An 18,449-nucleotide genomic window follows, 5' to 3' on the forward strand; every position below is an offset into this window, starting at 1 on the left:
ATCCACTATAGGCCTCTGTTTGCTACATTGATTTCCCCATACCTCTAGGAATAAAGTAACGAGTAAGTTTATAGATTTGGGGCTTTTGCTGGCGAAGCGGGAGATTACAGCTCACTAGAAGGCCAAGAAGGGCCCTAGTTTTCAGAGATGGCGCACTGAGTTTGTTAAATGGGCGGAATGCAAAGCGTCCACGAGGTTACAGCTGGCGGCCCGCACTCACAGTGACAGGGCATTAGAATTGGCAAGGGCTTGGGAGGGACTGGTGCATTTGCTGAAAATCCCGGATACCGACTCTGACGTGGAGTCGGACGCGTCAGAACCAGAGGCACCACCCCGAGGGGGTACACCTCCCTAGGGGAACGACTGAATTGGAATTTCACATGGGAACTACCTCTGACGGTAGAGAATTGCATTCTTGTTTGCTGTTTTGTACTCATTTGCTACTGACACAGCTGTGACTTGTTTCCACCATTGATCACATATAGTTGTTATGCCAAGGGGGAGGGAGGAGGGATAAGAGGGAGGTAATAGGGATTGCATTTCGTGTTAATAGACTCATGTTGAATGAATAGCTATAGTTATATGCCAATGACAGGCCGGTTTATTGCATAAGATCCGTTTGTTAATACGACGACTCAGGCTTGACTAAATATTACGCAGCGTACTTTCTTCTCCTACACGTGATTTGTCTGATGTGTAAGGCAAGCCTCAGCAATGAGTCAGTTTCATAGCCTGCTGTTGTGACTGTAACTGTACTTTGATACCGAATGCAATTGTTTGTGTGGTATAAAACAATAAAAATATATATTAAAAAAATAATAATAATGATGTGGACTTGCTATACTCCAAGCATCAAGCTTTCATTCAACCATCTTTCAAGCCTAGTTAAAAAGCACTAGGTTAAGGCATACGTAGTAAGAGACATTTTTCTTCCATTACCCGTAGACACATTCTGAATTGGAATAAGTCTTATACTTAACCCCTTCGATGCGCGTGACGGAGTGGTTCCGTCACGCACGTCGGTCGCGCTGTGCGGATGATGGAACCACTCCGTCACGGCCCCGCCCGCGCAAGAACCCTTAAGCACAGCGCGGTAATCCGCGCCGCTCTGAAGGGGTTAAAGGCCTCCTCCGTTAAGGGCTAGGTTTCTCATTCTCTTTTATCATGTAGCATGGACCCGGTGGCAGAATATATAGGTAGCTGCAACTCACTTTGGTGCTCTTCAGAAAGTTTCTGCCTCCTGGGATGCTGTCTGCCGGAAAAAAACATGTCTCTTCAGTCCATGCCTTCACTTTTAAGAGTGGCTTGACAGTACATCTGTCTGTAGATACATTGTAAATATGGCTCCGTGTTTTCCGGTTTTACTGATTTTTACAGGTAAACACAGATAGAAAACCCTTTATTTTCCTTTCTGTATATATTTTTTAATGCAGATAAAAACGGACATTGGGTTGCGTTTTGAGTGATTCTACATGTTGTCAGCCATGACTGCCAGACCAATAACTTTGCTGAGTGACAAGTAAAGGTGTTAAAAAAAGAAAGATTTTAGTAAAGAGGCTTAAACAGCTGTAGATAGGCACAAGGGTGATACTAACATTTGCATGTTTTCATATAAATGGCATTGATTTATCATCTGAGGTTGTTCATATTATTGAAACCTGTCAGGCATTCAAGCATCAGTGCACCTTTATCAGTTAAGTAAATGTGGTATACTAGTTTCAGCTTCATTTTTTCACAAAGCCCAAAATAAATATGGATAAATACAGATAAAATTAGCACAAAAAAAATGGATAAATGCAGACGGAAAGATCAAAAAAATAACCCTAATTGTAATCGATCCTTTAAAATATTTATAGAGGGGCGTTGGCTCAATCTAGAGGAATATTACCCTATCGCCGAATGATTTCAGCTGTTTGGTGTATCATTCTGTTTTCCAGGTTGAAGGGCTATTTTACATCTGAAAAGTACAATCGATCATCTCACTAGCTGTTGCATCATATCCTTCATTTTCTGTATGCATTTTTGCCACTTTTTTTCCCAGCTTTGGAAAAGTCATTAGGTCAGATTTTAATGTGATAAACCGAGTTTATGCATGTTGCACATGTTATCAGTATTTTTAAATGCCTGTGTATATACATTGCCACAGTAAAAAACAGACGTTTTGTCTTTGCCATTGCTTGTTATAGGGATTGAGGCTTCACTTGCTACGACCTCTTCAAACACAATTTGTTGGCATGTGCCTGTCACTTGGATTTTACCTTCCCCTTCATTTCGCCTGTTTGTGCTGTTAGAGACAGGGGCCACTTCACCAGTGAGTTCCTCTGATTTCTAGTTAGTGTAGCTCAGTCTGTAGGCTAGAGGGATTCATGCAGTAAGCCATACAACTGGCAGCGAAGTATGAGGCCCCAACTGACAATAAGCATTGACAAAGCCAATAGGTCTTGTGTTGGCCGCCATCCTTTTGGAAATACTTGTTTTTTCATGGTTTTTGCAAAAGTTTAGTCTTCCGGAAGCTGTCGGGCTTTCATAAATCTAAACAAAATCATTGGCTACTAGCAAAAATGTGTTTTGATCTCAAAAAGCACACCTTGCCATAGTACTCCCTAGTGCTGAAGGGAGCTACTTAGTATGTGGATGTGCTTCTTGTGAAAGGGAACCATGACGTAATTCCTTTTGGAGTCAGCCAATGGCTGAAGTGGGCGGATGCATTGCCCCTTGATACATGCTGGAGTGGGTGGAAGAAAAATGTGGATGACAACCACAGACTAATGGAGGAAGTCTGTCTGAAAACTCCCATAAGTAACTATGTTATACACCTAGTTTCGCAAAATCAAAAGGTCTTTGCTAACACAAACCTAAAGAAGCCAAATGTCTGGCATTGGCTGTCAGCCTCTTGCCTTTGAGAAAGAAGGCAAGAAAGATGGCATGAAAGAAAAAAGGCAAGAAAGCTAGGGAAGGAAAGAACAAAAAGCAAGAATGTAAATAGAATGCAAGGCAAGAAGGAAGGAAGAAAGAAGACAGAGACATTTAGGGCTACAAAGATAGAACCCACTCATTAACTTTTTTAGACTTTTCAGCCTTAGGGTGGTCTTATCTCAATACATTTAGCCTTCACTCTTCTAATTTATGCTGAATTTGTTTGCCTATGGACTCTTTCACTTCACCAGTGCTAAAGTGCTTGTGGTATCTCCTTTAAAAATGGTGAATTTGACTTCTACCCAATCGGCACACTTAATTTACTTGCAAGTCCCTAGAAAAAGTGGTACTATATGTATCCAGGGCCTGTAAGTTAAATGCTACTAGTGGGCCTACATCACTGATTTTGCCACCAACCTAAGTAGCCCTTTAAACATGTCTCTGGCCAGCCATAGCAACCTGTGTGTGCAGTTTTAAACTGCCATTTATATGTAGCAAGGTACACCTTTTGCAAGGCCAAGCCTTTCTTTTTAATACACATAAGTCACCCCCCAGATAAGCCCTGCGCAGCCCATAGGGCAGTGTGCAGTGTATTTTAAAAGTTGGACGTGCGCCTTTAAGTTTTACATGTCCTAATAATGAAAAACTCCTAAATTCGCTTTTCACTACTGGGAAGCCTACCTTTCTCACATGATTACATTGGGGTTCCCTTATTGCAAACATAAATGGTAACTTTCAATTGAAAGCAGATAGGAATATCGAGTTTGCGGTCTATGGAATTGTGAATTAAAAACCTCTTTAATGGCAAAGTCTGATTTTAAGTCACAATTCTGAAAATGGCACTTTTAGAAAGTTACTTAACAAAGGGTGCAACCTTGGTGCACCCAGCTGTAGCACTGCTGGAATAAGGAAAATGTTCCTATGAAGTACGATTTTTCATCCACGTAAACCAAATTGATCAAAAGTATACCAAACATTGTACCATTCTTGTGTAATCCTTATCTTTGAATTTTTAGAATCACTCCGGAGACAGCTGTCTTGAACCAACGTATTTTATTATCACATTTTCATATGCCTTCTGTAGCCCATCCAGGCTTTAACATTAGCACGTGCGGTCAACTTTACAGCGGACTCTTTAAAACACCCAATGCATTTCGAACCACTCGGTTCTTCGTCAGGGGTCACTGTAATAGATTGAAAAAAACTGCTCAGCCAACCACTCATACATGAAAATAAAACAGAAAAAAAGATGCCTTTAAATGCAGAAAACAACCCTAAACTCTTCACAAGCTAACTCCCCTATGCCACCCTTCTAAATCCCCTCGTGAATCCATGTACTAAGAACAATTAAAAATTAATACACTTAACAACCCCTCCACGTTACAAACACACAAAACAAAATTGTGCCCATTTATCTGTAGATAAACAAAAGCCATTAATTTTGCATCCCTCCATATTCAAAAGTCGGCACTATTCCACCTCCCCCCATCAGTTCACATACCGATCAAAACCAAAGTAAACTTCACAAACTAATTACCTCTTGAGAGCCGTGACCGGCAGTCTGACCTGATCGTGCCTTCTTTCGTGTACAAAAAAGGGTGGCATAGGGGAGTTAGCTTGTGAAGAGTTTAGGGTTGTTTTCTGCATTTAAAGGCATCTTTTTTTCTGTTTTATTTTCATGTATGAGTGGTTGGCTGAGCAGTTTTTTTCAATCTATTACAGTGACCCCTGACGAAGAACCGAGTGGTTCGAAATGCATTGGGTGTTTTAAAGAGTCCGCTGTAAAGTTGACCGCACGTGCTAATGTTAAAGCCTGGATGGGCTACAGAAGGCATATGAAAATGTGATAATAAAATACGATGGTTCAAGACAGCTGTCTCCGGAGTGATTCTAAAAATTCAAAGATAAGGATTACACAAGAATGGTACAATGTTTGGTATACTTTTGATCAATTTGGTTTACGTGGATGAAAAATCGTACTTCATAGGAACATTTTCCTTATTCCAGCAGTGCTACAGCTGGGTGCACCAAGGTTGCACCCCTTGTTAAGTATCTTCGATATGCTGTGTTTGGACGAAGCACAGCGCTGTGTGCATGCTCTCACTTGGCAGTCTAAGCAAAAATTAACCTATACATTAGGGGAAGGAGTGCATTCGCTACTTTCGTACTTGCTTTGCAATTTAAATCGTCCCCTTGCGAGTTTGTACCCCACCATGTTTCACAAAATAATTGAAAAGACAATCGAATACTGACAAGCATCACTTTGGAGACAGTGCAAGATCAAAACTTCGAGAGGATTCTACTTATGGAACATTATGTATAACACCAGATTGGAGAGACAGCCACATTAAGCACTCCAAGGATGCTTCACAAGCTATGACTTTGAATTTGATTATTTTGCTTTCGTTTTGAGTTTGTTTATTTAAGCATGACGTTTTCCGCAGTAATGTTTCCTCAAAGATATTTCTGTTTCATATTTATGTTTCCGTAAATGTATGCAGCGGATTGTACATTGTGGGTGAATAATCTTGGTTGGGCCACACGTTTTTGTTTTAGGGAGATAGTGCATTATGGGATTTATAGGAGAAACTGGTTTAACACTAAGTGTGAGCACGAGTTAGAGCACGTCATAGGTCTTGTTTCAATTAGCAAATTGGGTTTTGGGATTGGGGGCACGTGTGGGAGTTACTTATAAAAATGGATTCCTAGGGAGGTTGAAAGGCAGCGTTTTTTTGTACACGAAAGAAGGCACGATCAGGTCAGACTGCCGGTCACGGCTCTCAAGAGGTAATTAGTTTGTGAAGTTTACTTTGGTTTTGATCGGTATGTGAATTGATGGGGGGAGGTGGAATAGTGCCGACTTTTGAATATGGAGGGATGCAAAATTAATGGCTTTTGTTTATCTACAGATAAATGGGCACAATTTTGTTTTGTGTGTTTGTAACGTGGAGGGGTTGTTAAGTGTATTAATTTTTAATTGTTCTTAGTACATGGATTCACGAGGGGATTTAGAAGGGTGGCATAGGGGAGTTAGCTTGTGAAGAGTTTAGGGTTGTTTTCTGCATTTAAAGGCATCTTTTTTTCTGTTTTATTTTCATGTATGAGTGGTTGGCTGAGCAGTTTTTTTAATCAATTACAGTGACCCCTGACGAAGAACCGAGTGGTTCGAAATGCATTGGGTGTTTTAAAGAGTCCGCTGTAAAGTTGACCGCACGTGCTAATGTTAAAGCCTGGATGGGCTACAGAAGGCATATGAAAATGTGATAATAAAATACGATGGTTGAAGACAGCTGTCTCCGGAGTGATTCTAAAAATTCAAAGATAAGGATTACACAAGAATGGTACAATGTTTGGTATACTTTTGATCAATTTGGTTTACGTGGATGAAAAATCGTACTTCATAGGAACATTTTCCTTATTCCAGCAGTGCTACAGCTGGGTGCACCAAGGTTGCACCCTTTGTTAAGTATCTTCGATATGCTGTGTTTGGACGAAGCACAGCGCTGTGTGCACGCTCTCACTTGGCAGTCTAAGCAAAAATGAACCTATACATTAAGGGAAGGAGTGCATTCGCTACTTTCGTACTTACTTTTAGAAAGTTGGCATTGTCTTTTCCTAACTATTTTGTGTCAGCTATCTGCAACCTAGTTCACATGATTAGGTGTAGCTGGCAGTTGTTTTTTTGTTTTGCTGCCAGACAGTGAGACAAAGGGAAGCTAGGTATTGGCAGGATGGGTCACTCTGACTTAACGAGGAGGAGAGGCTCCCACCTACCACATTTACAGATCCCAAAGGCTCTGCCTCTGCTCTCTCACTAAAGATTTGTCACTAGTCTTTTGTGTCCCCAGACAAGATGGGGACAGAGCAGGGAGGAAGGAGATGCCTGACACCTCAGTGTCTAGAAACCTCTCCTACTTCAAAGTGTGCATCAGGTATACATATTGGACTCTTAGACCAACTCTTCAGTACACATCTGGAGCAGTTGAAGACACAGAAAAAGGACTGATGTGCTGCTCTTCTGCCTGAGTTAGGAGAACTGGAACTGCATCTTGAACCCAGGACCATCAGAGTGACTCCAACGGCTAGTTGGCTGGCCTTCTGGTCAGAGCCTCGGGTACAGAACAGGATGCAACAATCTTGAACCTAGCACCTTGACTTGAAGGTGCTCTATCGGCCCATCTGGGGCCCAGCAGAACCGACGCTCCGTAAAGTATTGCCTTGCAAAACTCCACATCATGACCGCTATGCCACGATTTCCTGATGCAGGATCTTGCATTGCAGCCGACAGCTTCCACTGAACTGCTGCTGCTGCGCAGTGCATCCTCTACGCAAGCCTTCGCATCGCAGGCCCCGAATTGACGCCATCCTTGTCAACGACGCCGGACTCCACAAACCAAGCCCCACAACTTCTTGGGAACCACCCAGTGTACAACGCATATTTGATGTAGGACTTAGAATGGCAAGCGCGTCATTGATGGCATCCTCGAATACGATGAAGGACTTCCCATTGCAGCTTTGCAGCTCCTAGGTCCCACTGCTGTGCAACACATCCTCACCACGGTACTCAGCAACGCTCCGCAACCAGGATTTAAGGTATTTTGTTCTGCTGGCCTAACTGGGTTCCGGTAGCCGGCCAGCGCTCCATCGCGGTTGGTCTCAACTTGTGACTTTGTCCTGGTTGAGCGCGACCAGATAACTACAATTGACAGTTTGTGCTTTTTGGTGCTATTTTCACTTAAATCTTTAAAGCGATCTCCTGTTCTACTGATTTGATTTTTGTCATTTTGGTCTTATTTTATTTATTACATTTTATTCTGTTTTACCTACGTGATGTGGGAGTTTTCTTGTGTTGTGTTACACTTTATTACTGTTTGGACTGCAGCATACTACTTTACACATTACCTCTAAGTTAAGCCTGACTGCTCTGTGCCCAGCTGCTAGGGCGTCACCGAGACAAGGATTGTGGTTGCTGCTTGAGTAGTATTTCACCCCCCTGAACCAGTAACACAATTTCTTACAAGCTAGTATTCAGTGTTCGTGTGAGCTGTTTGTATTGCTGTTGTTTTTCGAAATGCAAAGGATGCTTGATTCCGGTCCAGGGAAGACATGGCTTGGCAGTTCGGGCTGGACTGTTCCCATGAGGCACAGGGTCAAGACTGATTTGCATATGGCCATGTCTAAACTGGGGTGGTGTAGTGGGCAAAAGAACGATGGATTTAACCCAGATCTCTTGACTGGGGGAGAATGTTTGCATTGTCAGCATTCCGTCCATCATTTGTTTGTTGTAACGCTTTTCGCCCTAAGTGGGATGGGTATTCCCAGACGTGGGACCCGTGCTCACTACGCCACTGGAGTCAAGCTATCCTGGCTGATGACGGCTGATAGCCAGAAACCGGTCCTAGGATGCTTGATTCCGGTCCAGGGAAGACATGGCTTGGCAGTTCGGGCTGGACTGTTCCCATGAGGCACAGGGTCAAGACTGATTTGCATATGGCCATGTCTAAACTGGGGTGGTGTAGTGGGCAAAAGAACGATGGATTTAACCCAGATCTCTTGACTGGGGGAGAATGTTTGCATTGTCAGCATTCCGTCCATCATTTGTTTGTTGTAACGCTTTTCGCCCTAAGTGGGATGGGTATTCCCAGACGTGGGACCCGTGCTCACTACGCCACTGGAGTCAAGCTATCCTGGCTGATGACGGCTGATAGCCAGAAACCGGTCCTAGGATGCTTGATTCCGGTCCAGGGAAGACATGGCTTGGCAGTTCGGGCTGGACTGTTCCCATGAGGCACAGGGTCAAGACTGATTTGCATATGGCCATGTCTAAACTGGGGTGGTGTAGTGGGCAAAAGAACGATGGATTTAACCCAGATCTCTTGACTGGGGGAGAATGTTTGCATTGTCAGCATTCCGTCCATCATTTGTTTGTTGTAACGCTTTTCGCCCTAAGTGGGATGGGTATTCCCAGACGTGGGACCCGTGCTCACTACGCCACTGGAGTCAAGCTATCCTGGCTGATGACGGCTGATAGCCAGAAACCGGTCCTAGGATGCTTGATTCCGGTCCAGGGAAGACATGGCTTGGCAGTTCGGGCTGGACTGTTCCCATGAGGCACAGGGTCAAGACTGATTTGCATATGGCCATGTCTAAACTGGGGTGGTGTAGTGGGCAAAAGAACGATGGATTTAACCCAGATCTCTTGACTGGGGGAGAATGTTTGCATTGTCAGCATTCCGTCCATCATTTGTTTGTTGTAACGCTTTTCGCCCTAAGTGGGATGGGTATTCCCAGACGTGGGACCCGTGCTCACTACGCCACTGGAGTCAAGCTATCCTGGCTGATGACGGCTGATAGCCAGAAACCGGTCCTAGGATGCTTGATTCCGGTCCAGGGAAGACATGGCTTGGCAGTTCGGGCTGGACTGTTCCCATGAGGCACAGGGTCAAGACTGATTTGCATATGGCCATGTCTAAACTGGGGTGGTGTAGTGGGCAAAAGAACGATGGATTTAACCCAGATCTCTTGACTGGGGGAGAATGTTTGCATTGTCAGCATTCCGTCCATCATTTGTTTGTTGTAACGCTTTTCGCCCTAAGTGGGATGGGTATTCCCAGACGTGGGACCCGTGCTCACTACGCCACTGGAGTCAAGCTATCCTGGCTGATGACGGCTGATAGCCAGAAACCGGTCCTAGGATGCTTGATTCCGGTCCAGGGAAGACATGGCTTGGCAGTTCGGGCTGGACTGTTCCCATGAGGCACAGGGTCAAGACTGATTTGCATATGGCCATGTCTAAACTGGGGTGGTGTAGTGGGCAAAAGAACGATGGATTTAACCCAGATCTCTTGACTGGGGGAGAATGTTTGCATTGTCAGCATTCCGTCCATCATTTGTTTGTTGTAACGCTTTTCGCCCTAAGTGGGATGGGTATTCCCAGACGTGGGACCCGTGCTCACTACGCCACTGGAGTCAAGCTATCCTGGCTGATGACGGCTGATAGCCAGAAACCGGTCCTAGGATGCTTGATTCCGGTCCAGGGAAGACATGGCTTGGCAGTTCGGGCTGGACTGTTCCCATGAGGCACAGGGTCAAGACTGATTTGCATATGGCCATGTCTAAACTGGGGTGGTGTAGTGGGCAAAAGAACGATGGATTTAACCCAGATCTCTTGACTGGGGGAGAATGTTTGCATTGTCAGCATTCCGTCCATCATTTGTTTGTTGTAACGCTTTTCGCCCTAAGTGGGATGGGTATTCCCAGACGTGGGACCCGTGCTCACTACGCCACTGGAGTCAAGCTATCCTGGCTGATGACGGCTGATAGCCAGAAACCGGTCCTAGGATGCTTGATTCCGGTCCAGGGAAGACATGGCTTGGCAGTTCGGGCTGGACTGTTCCCATGAGGCACAGGGTCAAGACTGATTTGCATATGGCCATGTCTAAACTGGGGTGGTGTAGTGGGCAAAAGAACGATGGATTTAACCCAGATCTCTTGACTGGGGGAGAATGTTTGCATTGTCAGCATTCCGTCCATCATTTGTTTGTTGTAACGCTTTTCGCCCTAAGTGGGATGGGTATTCCCAGACGTGGGACCCGTGCTCACTACGCCACTGGAGTCAAGCTATCCTGGCTGATGACGGCTGATAGCCAGAAACCGGTCCTAGGATGCTTGATTCCGGTCCAGGGAAGACATGGCTTGGCAGTTCGGGCTGGACTGTTCCCATGAGGCACAGGGTCAAGACTGATTTGCATATGGCCATGTCTAAACTGGGGTGGTGTAGTGGGCAAAAGAACGATGGATTTAACCCAGATCTCTTGACTGGGGGAGAATGTTTGCATTGTCAGCATTCCGTCCATCATTTGTTTGTTGTAACGCTTTTCGCCCTAAGTGGGATGGGTATTCCCAGACGTGGGACCCGTGCTCACTACGCCACTGGAGTCAAGCTATCCTGGCTGATGACGGCTGATAGCCAGAAACCGGTCCTAGGATGCTTGATTCCGGTCCAGGGAAGACATGGCTTGGCAGTTCGGGCTGGACTGTTCCCATGAGGCACAGGGTCAAGACTGATTTGCATATGGCCATGTCTAAACTGGGGTGGTGTAGTGGGCAAAAGAACGATGGATTTAACCCAGATCTCTTGACTGGGGGAGAATGTTTGCATTGTCAGCATTCCGTCCATCATTTGTTTGTTGTAACGCTTTTCGCCCTAAGTGGGATGGGTATTCCCAGACGTGGGACCCGTGCTCACTACGCCACTGGAGTCAAGCTATCCTGGCTGATGACGGCTGATAGCCAGAAACCGGTCCTAGGATGCTTGATTCCGGTCCAGGGAAGACATGGCTTGGCAGTTCGGGCTGGACTGTTCCCATGAGGCACAGGGTCAAGACTGATTTGCATATGGCCATGTCTAAACTGGGGTGGTGTAGTGGGCAAAAGAACGATGGATTTAACCCAGATCTCTTGACTGGGGGAGAATGTTTGCATTGTCAGCATTCCGTCCATCATTTGTTTGTTGTAACGCTTTTCGCCCTAAGTGGGATGGGTATTCCCAGACGTGGGACCCGTGCTCACTACGCCACTGGAGTCAAGCTATCCTGGCTGATGACGGCTGATAGCCAGAAACCGGTCCTAGGATGCTTGATTCCGGTCCAGGGAAGACATGGCTTGGCAGTTCGGGCTGGACTGTTCCCATGAGGCACAGGGTCAAGACTGATTTGCATATGGCCATGTCTAAACTGGGGTGGTGTAGTGGGCAAAAGAACGATGGATTTAACCCAGATCTCTTGACTGGGGGAGAATGTTTGCATTGTCAGCATTCCGTCCATCATTTGTTTGTTGTAACGCTTTTCGCCCTAAGTGGGATGGGTATTCCCAGACGTGGGACCCGTGCTCACTACGCCACTGGAGTCAAGCTATCCTGGCTGATGACGGCTGATAGCCAGAAACCGGTCCTAGGATGCTTGATTCCGGTCCAGGGAAGACATGGCTTGGCAGTTCGGGCTGGACTGTTCCCATGAGGCACAGGGTCAAGACTGATTTGCATATGGCCATGTCTAAACTGGGGTGGTGTAGTGGGCAAAAGAACGATGGATTTAACCCAGATCTCTTGACTGGGGGAGAATGTTTGCATTGTCAGCATTCCGTCCATCATTTGTTTGTTGTAACGTTGTTTTTCGAAAGACACTGTTCCCAACAACTTTTTCAGACTAGTGAAATAGCAGCAGTCAGGTAAACAGAGGCTGCTTCAAAAGGAATTTACAACAGCATTGGCAGGAGATTGGAACAAATAAAGCTGGGATGTGTCCTGTGTTCGCTTAAAAAGCGTTCTACTATCAAATCAGGCTCTAGACACAACAGCAACACTAAAGTAATTATACTGATGTGCAGAGATGCTTGTGAGAGAGCAAAATGCAGTCATTGAAAGTGAAGTAAACTAGTGGCATAAGTAGGCTGACCCCCTGCCCCATTCTGTGTGCTGTAGTTGGTGGAAGCAAAATGTGAATGAAAAATAAACAGACCAATGGATGAAAAGAGGTGGCATACATATAATTTTAGTAAAATCAAAAGGTCTTGGCTAACACCAGACCGAAAAAGGCAAAAATCTTAGCCGCTTGTTGTCAAATAACAAACCCTAGCAGTTGCAGAAGTGGGCCTGAAAATGAACAGACAGATCTGTAGAGGAGGGGAGTCCATGACTTTGTCTTCAGGAGGTCCCTACGAGGTTCTGAAAGAGGAGGTCCACCCATCCTTTCAAGAGCCGGAGTGAGCAAAGTATCTCTTTCTACTTTTCATAGTGCATAGAATTCCATGCCTTTGGAAGTACTACGTACATAGGCCAGGTTATTGAAGAAGTCGGTTAGTATTTGAACGACACTGGACACATGTATGTGCCATAGACACGCTTACCATCTATTATAAAATTATCCATTTGTTTGTTCTTGCAGAAGTGCTCTATTCTTATTTGTTTTGCACTCACATGGTTTAACTTCTGTTGTATTTCTTTTTGCAGGAAATAATGTTTCTATAAGTATAAACGTGGATCCAAGGCACCCCACCATGCTTCCTGAGTGCTACTTCCTGGGAGCTGACCACGGTACGCACTTTGAATTTTGGTAATTTTTCATTGAATATTCACACAGCAGTGTTCCTTTTAGATCTACCAACCATATGTCATATTTTCATTAGGTTTGTCACTTTCAACTGCATTAATCTTTAGGTTTAATATTATTTATTTTTTATTTTAGCGATTTACATTGTGCATTAGCTTCAGGGCTCTTATCCCAAAGCTACTAATTTGCACAATAAGCCTGTAAAGTGATAACAAGCAGCTCTAAATAGTAATACATCTACTACAAGTAAAAGACCCACAGATAGTAGTAGCTAAGCTCCTTCAAAATCAAACGTGGAAAATACCAGTGGTTTCACTTTTGCGCCCTTTCACTTTGGGCATGCGAATTTCAGGTTTACTTGATTTTCCATTGTTTACCAACTGAGGAGCCTGTTCTGAGAGGTAAGAATACTCAGGGCACAAGTCGGGGGCACAAGCGGGTGGACGGCGTCCACCCACTATTTTTACAGGGTGGGCACCGTCCACCCTGCCAAGAAGTTGGGCCCCATTGAAAAATATTCTGAATTCGTCCCGGTGTAATTTCCACACATTCAGCTGCGCCTGCAAGTTATTGTCTACTTTCGATCCGCAACAACGTGCAGGCAGGGAGGGCTCTTTCTTAGTTCAGACTTCTGCTGGGCCCATAACAAAGGCCGAATCTGAGGGATCATCAGGCCTCCTTTTGTTTGAGTCTCCTGGCTGGCAGCAGTCATGAGCCTGTAAGAATGTCAGATGTGTTGGTCTTTCCCAGTATGTACACAAAATAAATAGCATGTATATAGTGCTTACTACCCCTGAGGAGGCATTGTAATAATTTGAATATCACAATTTTTTCTTGTAAAGCACTATGGGTAGAGGAAGTTTATGCTGACAAAAGGCAACATTGTTTTATGTGTAGCCTACAAAAGTGTGAGTCTTCTGCCTAAATGGGGAGGGTTTCCCTGTAAACTCAAAATGCGCTCAAATGTACTCATGATCGACATGTTAAACATATATGTGAGGACTTAAGATCTGATGCCACTTCTCATGATGCCACTTCTCATGATGCCACTTCACATGATGCCACTTCTCATGATGCCACTTCTCATGATGCCACTTCTCATGATGCCACTTCTCATGATGCCACTTCTCATGATGCCACTTCTTATGATGCCACTTCTTATGATGCCACTTCCTGTGAGGTCACGTGCTGTGAGGTCACATGCTGTGATGTCACGCGCTGTGATGTCACTTGCACACTGATTAACTAGGTTAGTCCCCCCCACTTCTTTTTTTAGGACTTGTGCCCTGGGAATACTCCAGATTACGGTAATTTGTGAATGACCTGCAGCAGCCTGTGTGGTGAAAGTGTAATCTCTATTAGTTCAGTGCTCCTGACGTCACCGTACTGCCGTGCTCATGCCCGCGCCTGATTTTACTCCAGATTAACTGAACGCGGACCTCTTGCACTAACTGCGATTTGCCATTTTGCTCCCATACGCTCCTTTCGCTGCAGGCACACAGTACTTTAAGTGAAACCTAGGAGCAGGGTGCGATGGGTTAGTTTAATACGGTCGGCTCTCTTGAAGTACTGCCTAACTTTAAAGTCAGCAAGTAACTAGAGAGGAAACCAGAGAGGCCGACACACTGACATTTCTTAACGGTTGGTTTGCAACATATAGGTCCCTAAGGGGGTAAGCATGCTGCTACTGTGCCAGCTCTGCGATCCAGGGGGAGTTAGATGTGCGGCAGGACAAGCACATTGCCCATGAGGGTCTTAAGTCAGCTTTTGGACGCAGCCTAAAGAATGAACTAAGTCTGCAGTGAGAGAAAGAAGCCTATCGCGCTGAGGATTACATGGAGTCAAGGAGGGTTACCGGCACATGAGAAGGTGAAAGGGTGGTGGCGGCATCAGCTACACATACTGCGAGGCTGGAGGTAAGTGCACGAGGATCATGTGAAATATTTGTGATTCTAATAACGCCTACCATGGAACTATCCCCTCCATAGCTGACGTTGTGAGGTAGTGGCCAGGATTTGTTTGAGCCAGCATAATTAAACGACTCCTAAAGAGAAAGAGGCTTGAGCATAGACTCAGCAAGAATGGCCCCTGCCAGACTTAGAATTTGCCACGGGTTGGATTTACAGAACAGGAAGGGGGAAAGAAATGTGGTCGGAAATAAGACACAAGAAGGGAGTCATATGGAAGAGAAGTCTGAGGCTGGGAATAACTCCCTAAGGGATCCCGAGGAATAACCTTCAAAGAAATCCCTACATTGAGTGTGCCTGGTGGCTCATCAAAATCAATTAAAGATTTTGTGAGTCAGCATTGTACAAACAATGCAGGCCCAGACAGATGTGTCACTCTTAAGAGAGGGGGATATAAGCAGCATGAGGTATGGAAGTATGCGGTCGCTCGACTTGAATCTACTATCGTTAAACTATTCAGATTTTATAGAATGCAATCCGGCCTTGCCAGTACTGAGACAATCCTTCTCACCCCGGTAGTTTTCCCCCACAGATAACAGGGAGATGCAAGAAGAGGCTTCTGGGGACAAGAAGAACGAAGGGGGGGGGGGGGATAAAAGGATCAGCACAGGGCAGTCAGGCTTAGCTTGGGTGTAATAAAGGCAAAAATAGAACTTAGAAGCAAGTAGCGCTTGAAAAGTTAATTGGTCGTGTTGGACTGGAGCAAAGTCAAGAGTTCAGGCCGACCGCGATGGAGTGTGAGCCAGACAGAAGAACCATGCAGGGCCCGCAGAGCAAAAGTACCTTGATCCTGGTCGCAACAGTGAGATGCGTCGATGATTCCCATGCTGTTGGGGTGTTCTTCCAAATTCCACGCATCTGCAGCGATGCGTCAGTTCCATTGGTGAAGCGTCGGTTCCGATTTGCCGGTTTCCCCACGCTGTAGAAGCGATGCGTCGGTTCTGAAGCGGTAGTTCCGAGTGTAATATGACGGTTCCGAGTGTGATGCACTGATCTGGTTTCTGCTACAGCGGTGATGCGTTGATTCTACTCTCACAGTAGAGGATACGGCAGTTCTACTGGAGCAAACCCCTAGGTCCACTTCTAAGGGTCTAGGACTGAGGTAGCACCAGATGGCAGATCAGACTCACAAGCAAGCCTACGGGTTGGAACAGGGAGTTTCTAAGTCTTTTGTGTCCTTGAGACTTTGGCAACAGGAGACAAGCCAGCAAACCCTTTGAGTCACTCTGCGTTCCAGTGATGCAGGTCCAGTCCTTCTCACCCAGGCAGAGAGAGAGAGCAGCAGGCAGTTGGGCAACACAGCAAGGCAAGAGTTCAGCAAACAGCAGTTCCAGCAGAGTGGCAGTCCTTGAGCAGCACAGCAGATCCTCTTCTTACTGGTCACAGTTCCAGCAGTGTACTCGAGTTGTGATGTCATGGGTCCAGTACTTATACCTAGGGGTGGGCGGAATTTGCGTAATTGCGTTACGCAAATCCACGCGAAACGGTAAAAAATCTCCGCGAACACGCAGAAATTCCGCGAACACGCGGAATTGCTTGTTCGCGATGCTTTTTTCCTGTTCACAATTGCTGTTTGCATGCTCGGGGAGAATTATCTCGCGAACACGCGTTTTGAGAACGCGAACAAGCAAAAATTTCGCGAAATCGCGGAATGCAGACTTTTGAGCAATTTCGCGTTCTCCGCGGAACGCGAAATTACGCAAATTACGCAAGCGGAACGGAATTTACCGCCCAGGCCTACTTATACCCAGTCGTGCCTTTGAAATGGGAGAGACTTCAAGAAAGCTTTGAAGCACACTGAGGTCCACCCTTCCTGCACTTGCTCCAGATTCTCTCCAGGGGGTATGAAGCCCTTTGTGTGTGGACAGGGTCCAGCTTATTCAGGTGTTAGTGTAAGGCTGTGCACAGCTCCTCCCTACTAATCTCCCAGGAAGATCCAGCAGTCACACCGATGAGCCATTTGTGTGTGGATGTCTAGGGGGAGTTCACAAAGTACAGCTGTCACCCAACCCAGACTGAACAAAGACAGGCAGCAGTCACCAAATGGCTAAAGCAAGTAGATGCCAACATTCTAAAAGTGGCATTTACCAAAGTCCAGTTTCACCAAACTTGAAAAGTCTATCTCTTCACAATTGGAAATTACACTTAAAAGATGTAATAAGGCAATCCCGATTTTATCCTATGGGAGAAAAAGGCCTTGCTTTAGTGGAAACGAAATTGGGGGTTTTTCACTATCAAGATATGTAAAACTTAAAAGTATGTATCCTGCCTTTTAAATACATTGTACCCTGCCCTGTGGGCAATACAGCCCTACCTTAGGGGTGACTTACATTTATAAAAAAGGAAGATTTAGACCTGACATGAGGGTTTACGTGGCAGGTCGACATGGTAGTGTAAAACTGCGCACACAGGCTCTGCAGTAGCAGGCTTAAGAACAGGTTAAGGGGCTATTTATCAGCGGCGTCTCCTTCGCTAAGGCTTAGGAGTGCCGCCCTACTACTCTTTGAGCAGTGGAAAAAATAAAATGATAACCCTATGTTATTTTCATTTTATTTTTCTGTTGCAGGTTTGCAGGGCTGGGCTGTTGTCCCAGCCTGCAGGGGAGGAGTGGTTGTGGTACTTAAGTGCCCTATGACGGTTTGGCCGGCTGTCTTGTGCCGGCCAAACAGTCATGCGCACTTTGCATGCTCTCCACCGGCTGTATTGTACAGCCTGGGTGTAGAACATGCACAGACTCAAAGTCCCCGTTTAAGCACCGAACCACAGCGCTCTGACCAATCACGACGCTGTTGTTATGGTGACAGCAGCATCGTGATTGCCTTAGGGGAGCCTGTGTGTGCTGTCTGCTTCCTGAAGGAACAGAAGAGGATGGAGGTGATGCGGCAGCCAACAGCAAGGTAAGTCATTTTTAATTTATTTTTCTATTCCCGCCCCCCCCCCCCCCCCCTCCCCACCAGACGCCACTGCTACTTATGTGGGTGGCACAATCAGTGCTGCAAGCCACTAATAGCATTTAATTTACAGGCCATGGGGACATGTAGTGCACTTTAGTAGGGACCTGTAATGCATAAATTAAATGAGCCAATTGGGGAAGAACCGGTATTACCATGCTTAGGGGAGAGAGCACAAGTACTTTAGCAGTGGTAAGAAGAGCAGAGTCCTAAATCCAGCAAAAACGAGGTCAGAAAATTGAGGGAGGCAAGCAAAAAGTTGGGGGAAAACCGCCCTAAGGATGTCAGGTCTAACAAAGAGCTTACAAGTAGTGATGCTAGCAAAACATGCTAGAATCCATTGAAACAAAAAAGTGTAAAAAAAAGTTTTGGATTTTTTTCCAACAGGGGGCAGGAAATGAGCTTGGGAACTTGAGACGTGTTGTTGAGGAAGAGGCATGGGAACATGTAAACTAAATATATGGGGCTGGAGTTAAGGGGATGGAAGAGACTGTGGTTGACTGGAA

General features: G+C 45.6%; 1 protein-coding gene across 1 annotated transcript in view; it reads left to right on the top strand.

The window, feature by feature from the left end:
* The window catches only part of FANCL (FA complementation group L), a 433,780-nt gene that overhangs the window by 280,420 nt on the left and 134,911 nt on the right, over window positions 1-18,449 (top strand). The window contains exon 9 of the mRNA XM_085612370.1: window positions 12,926-13,009. Within this exon, the coding sequence (XP_085468496.1) occupies window positions 12,926-13,009 (84 nt within the window). The remainder of the gene's footprint in view (window positions 1-12,925; window positions 13,010-18,449) is intronic.

This window comes from Triturus cristatus, chromosome 6 (assembly GCF_964204655.1).
Source record: "Triturus cristatus chromosome 6, aTriCri1.1, whole genome shotgun sequence".
Lineage (NCBI taxonomy): Eukaryota > Metazoa > Chordata > Amphibia > Caudata > Salamandridae > Triturus > Triturus cristatus.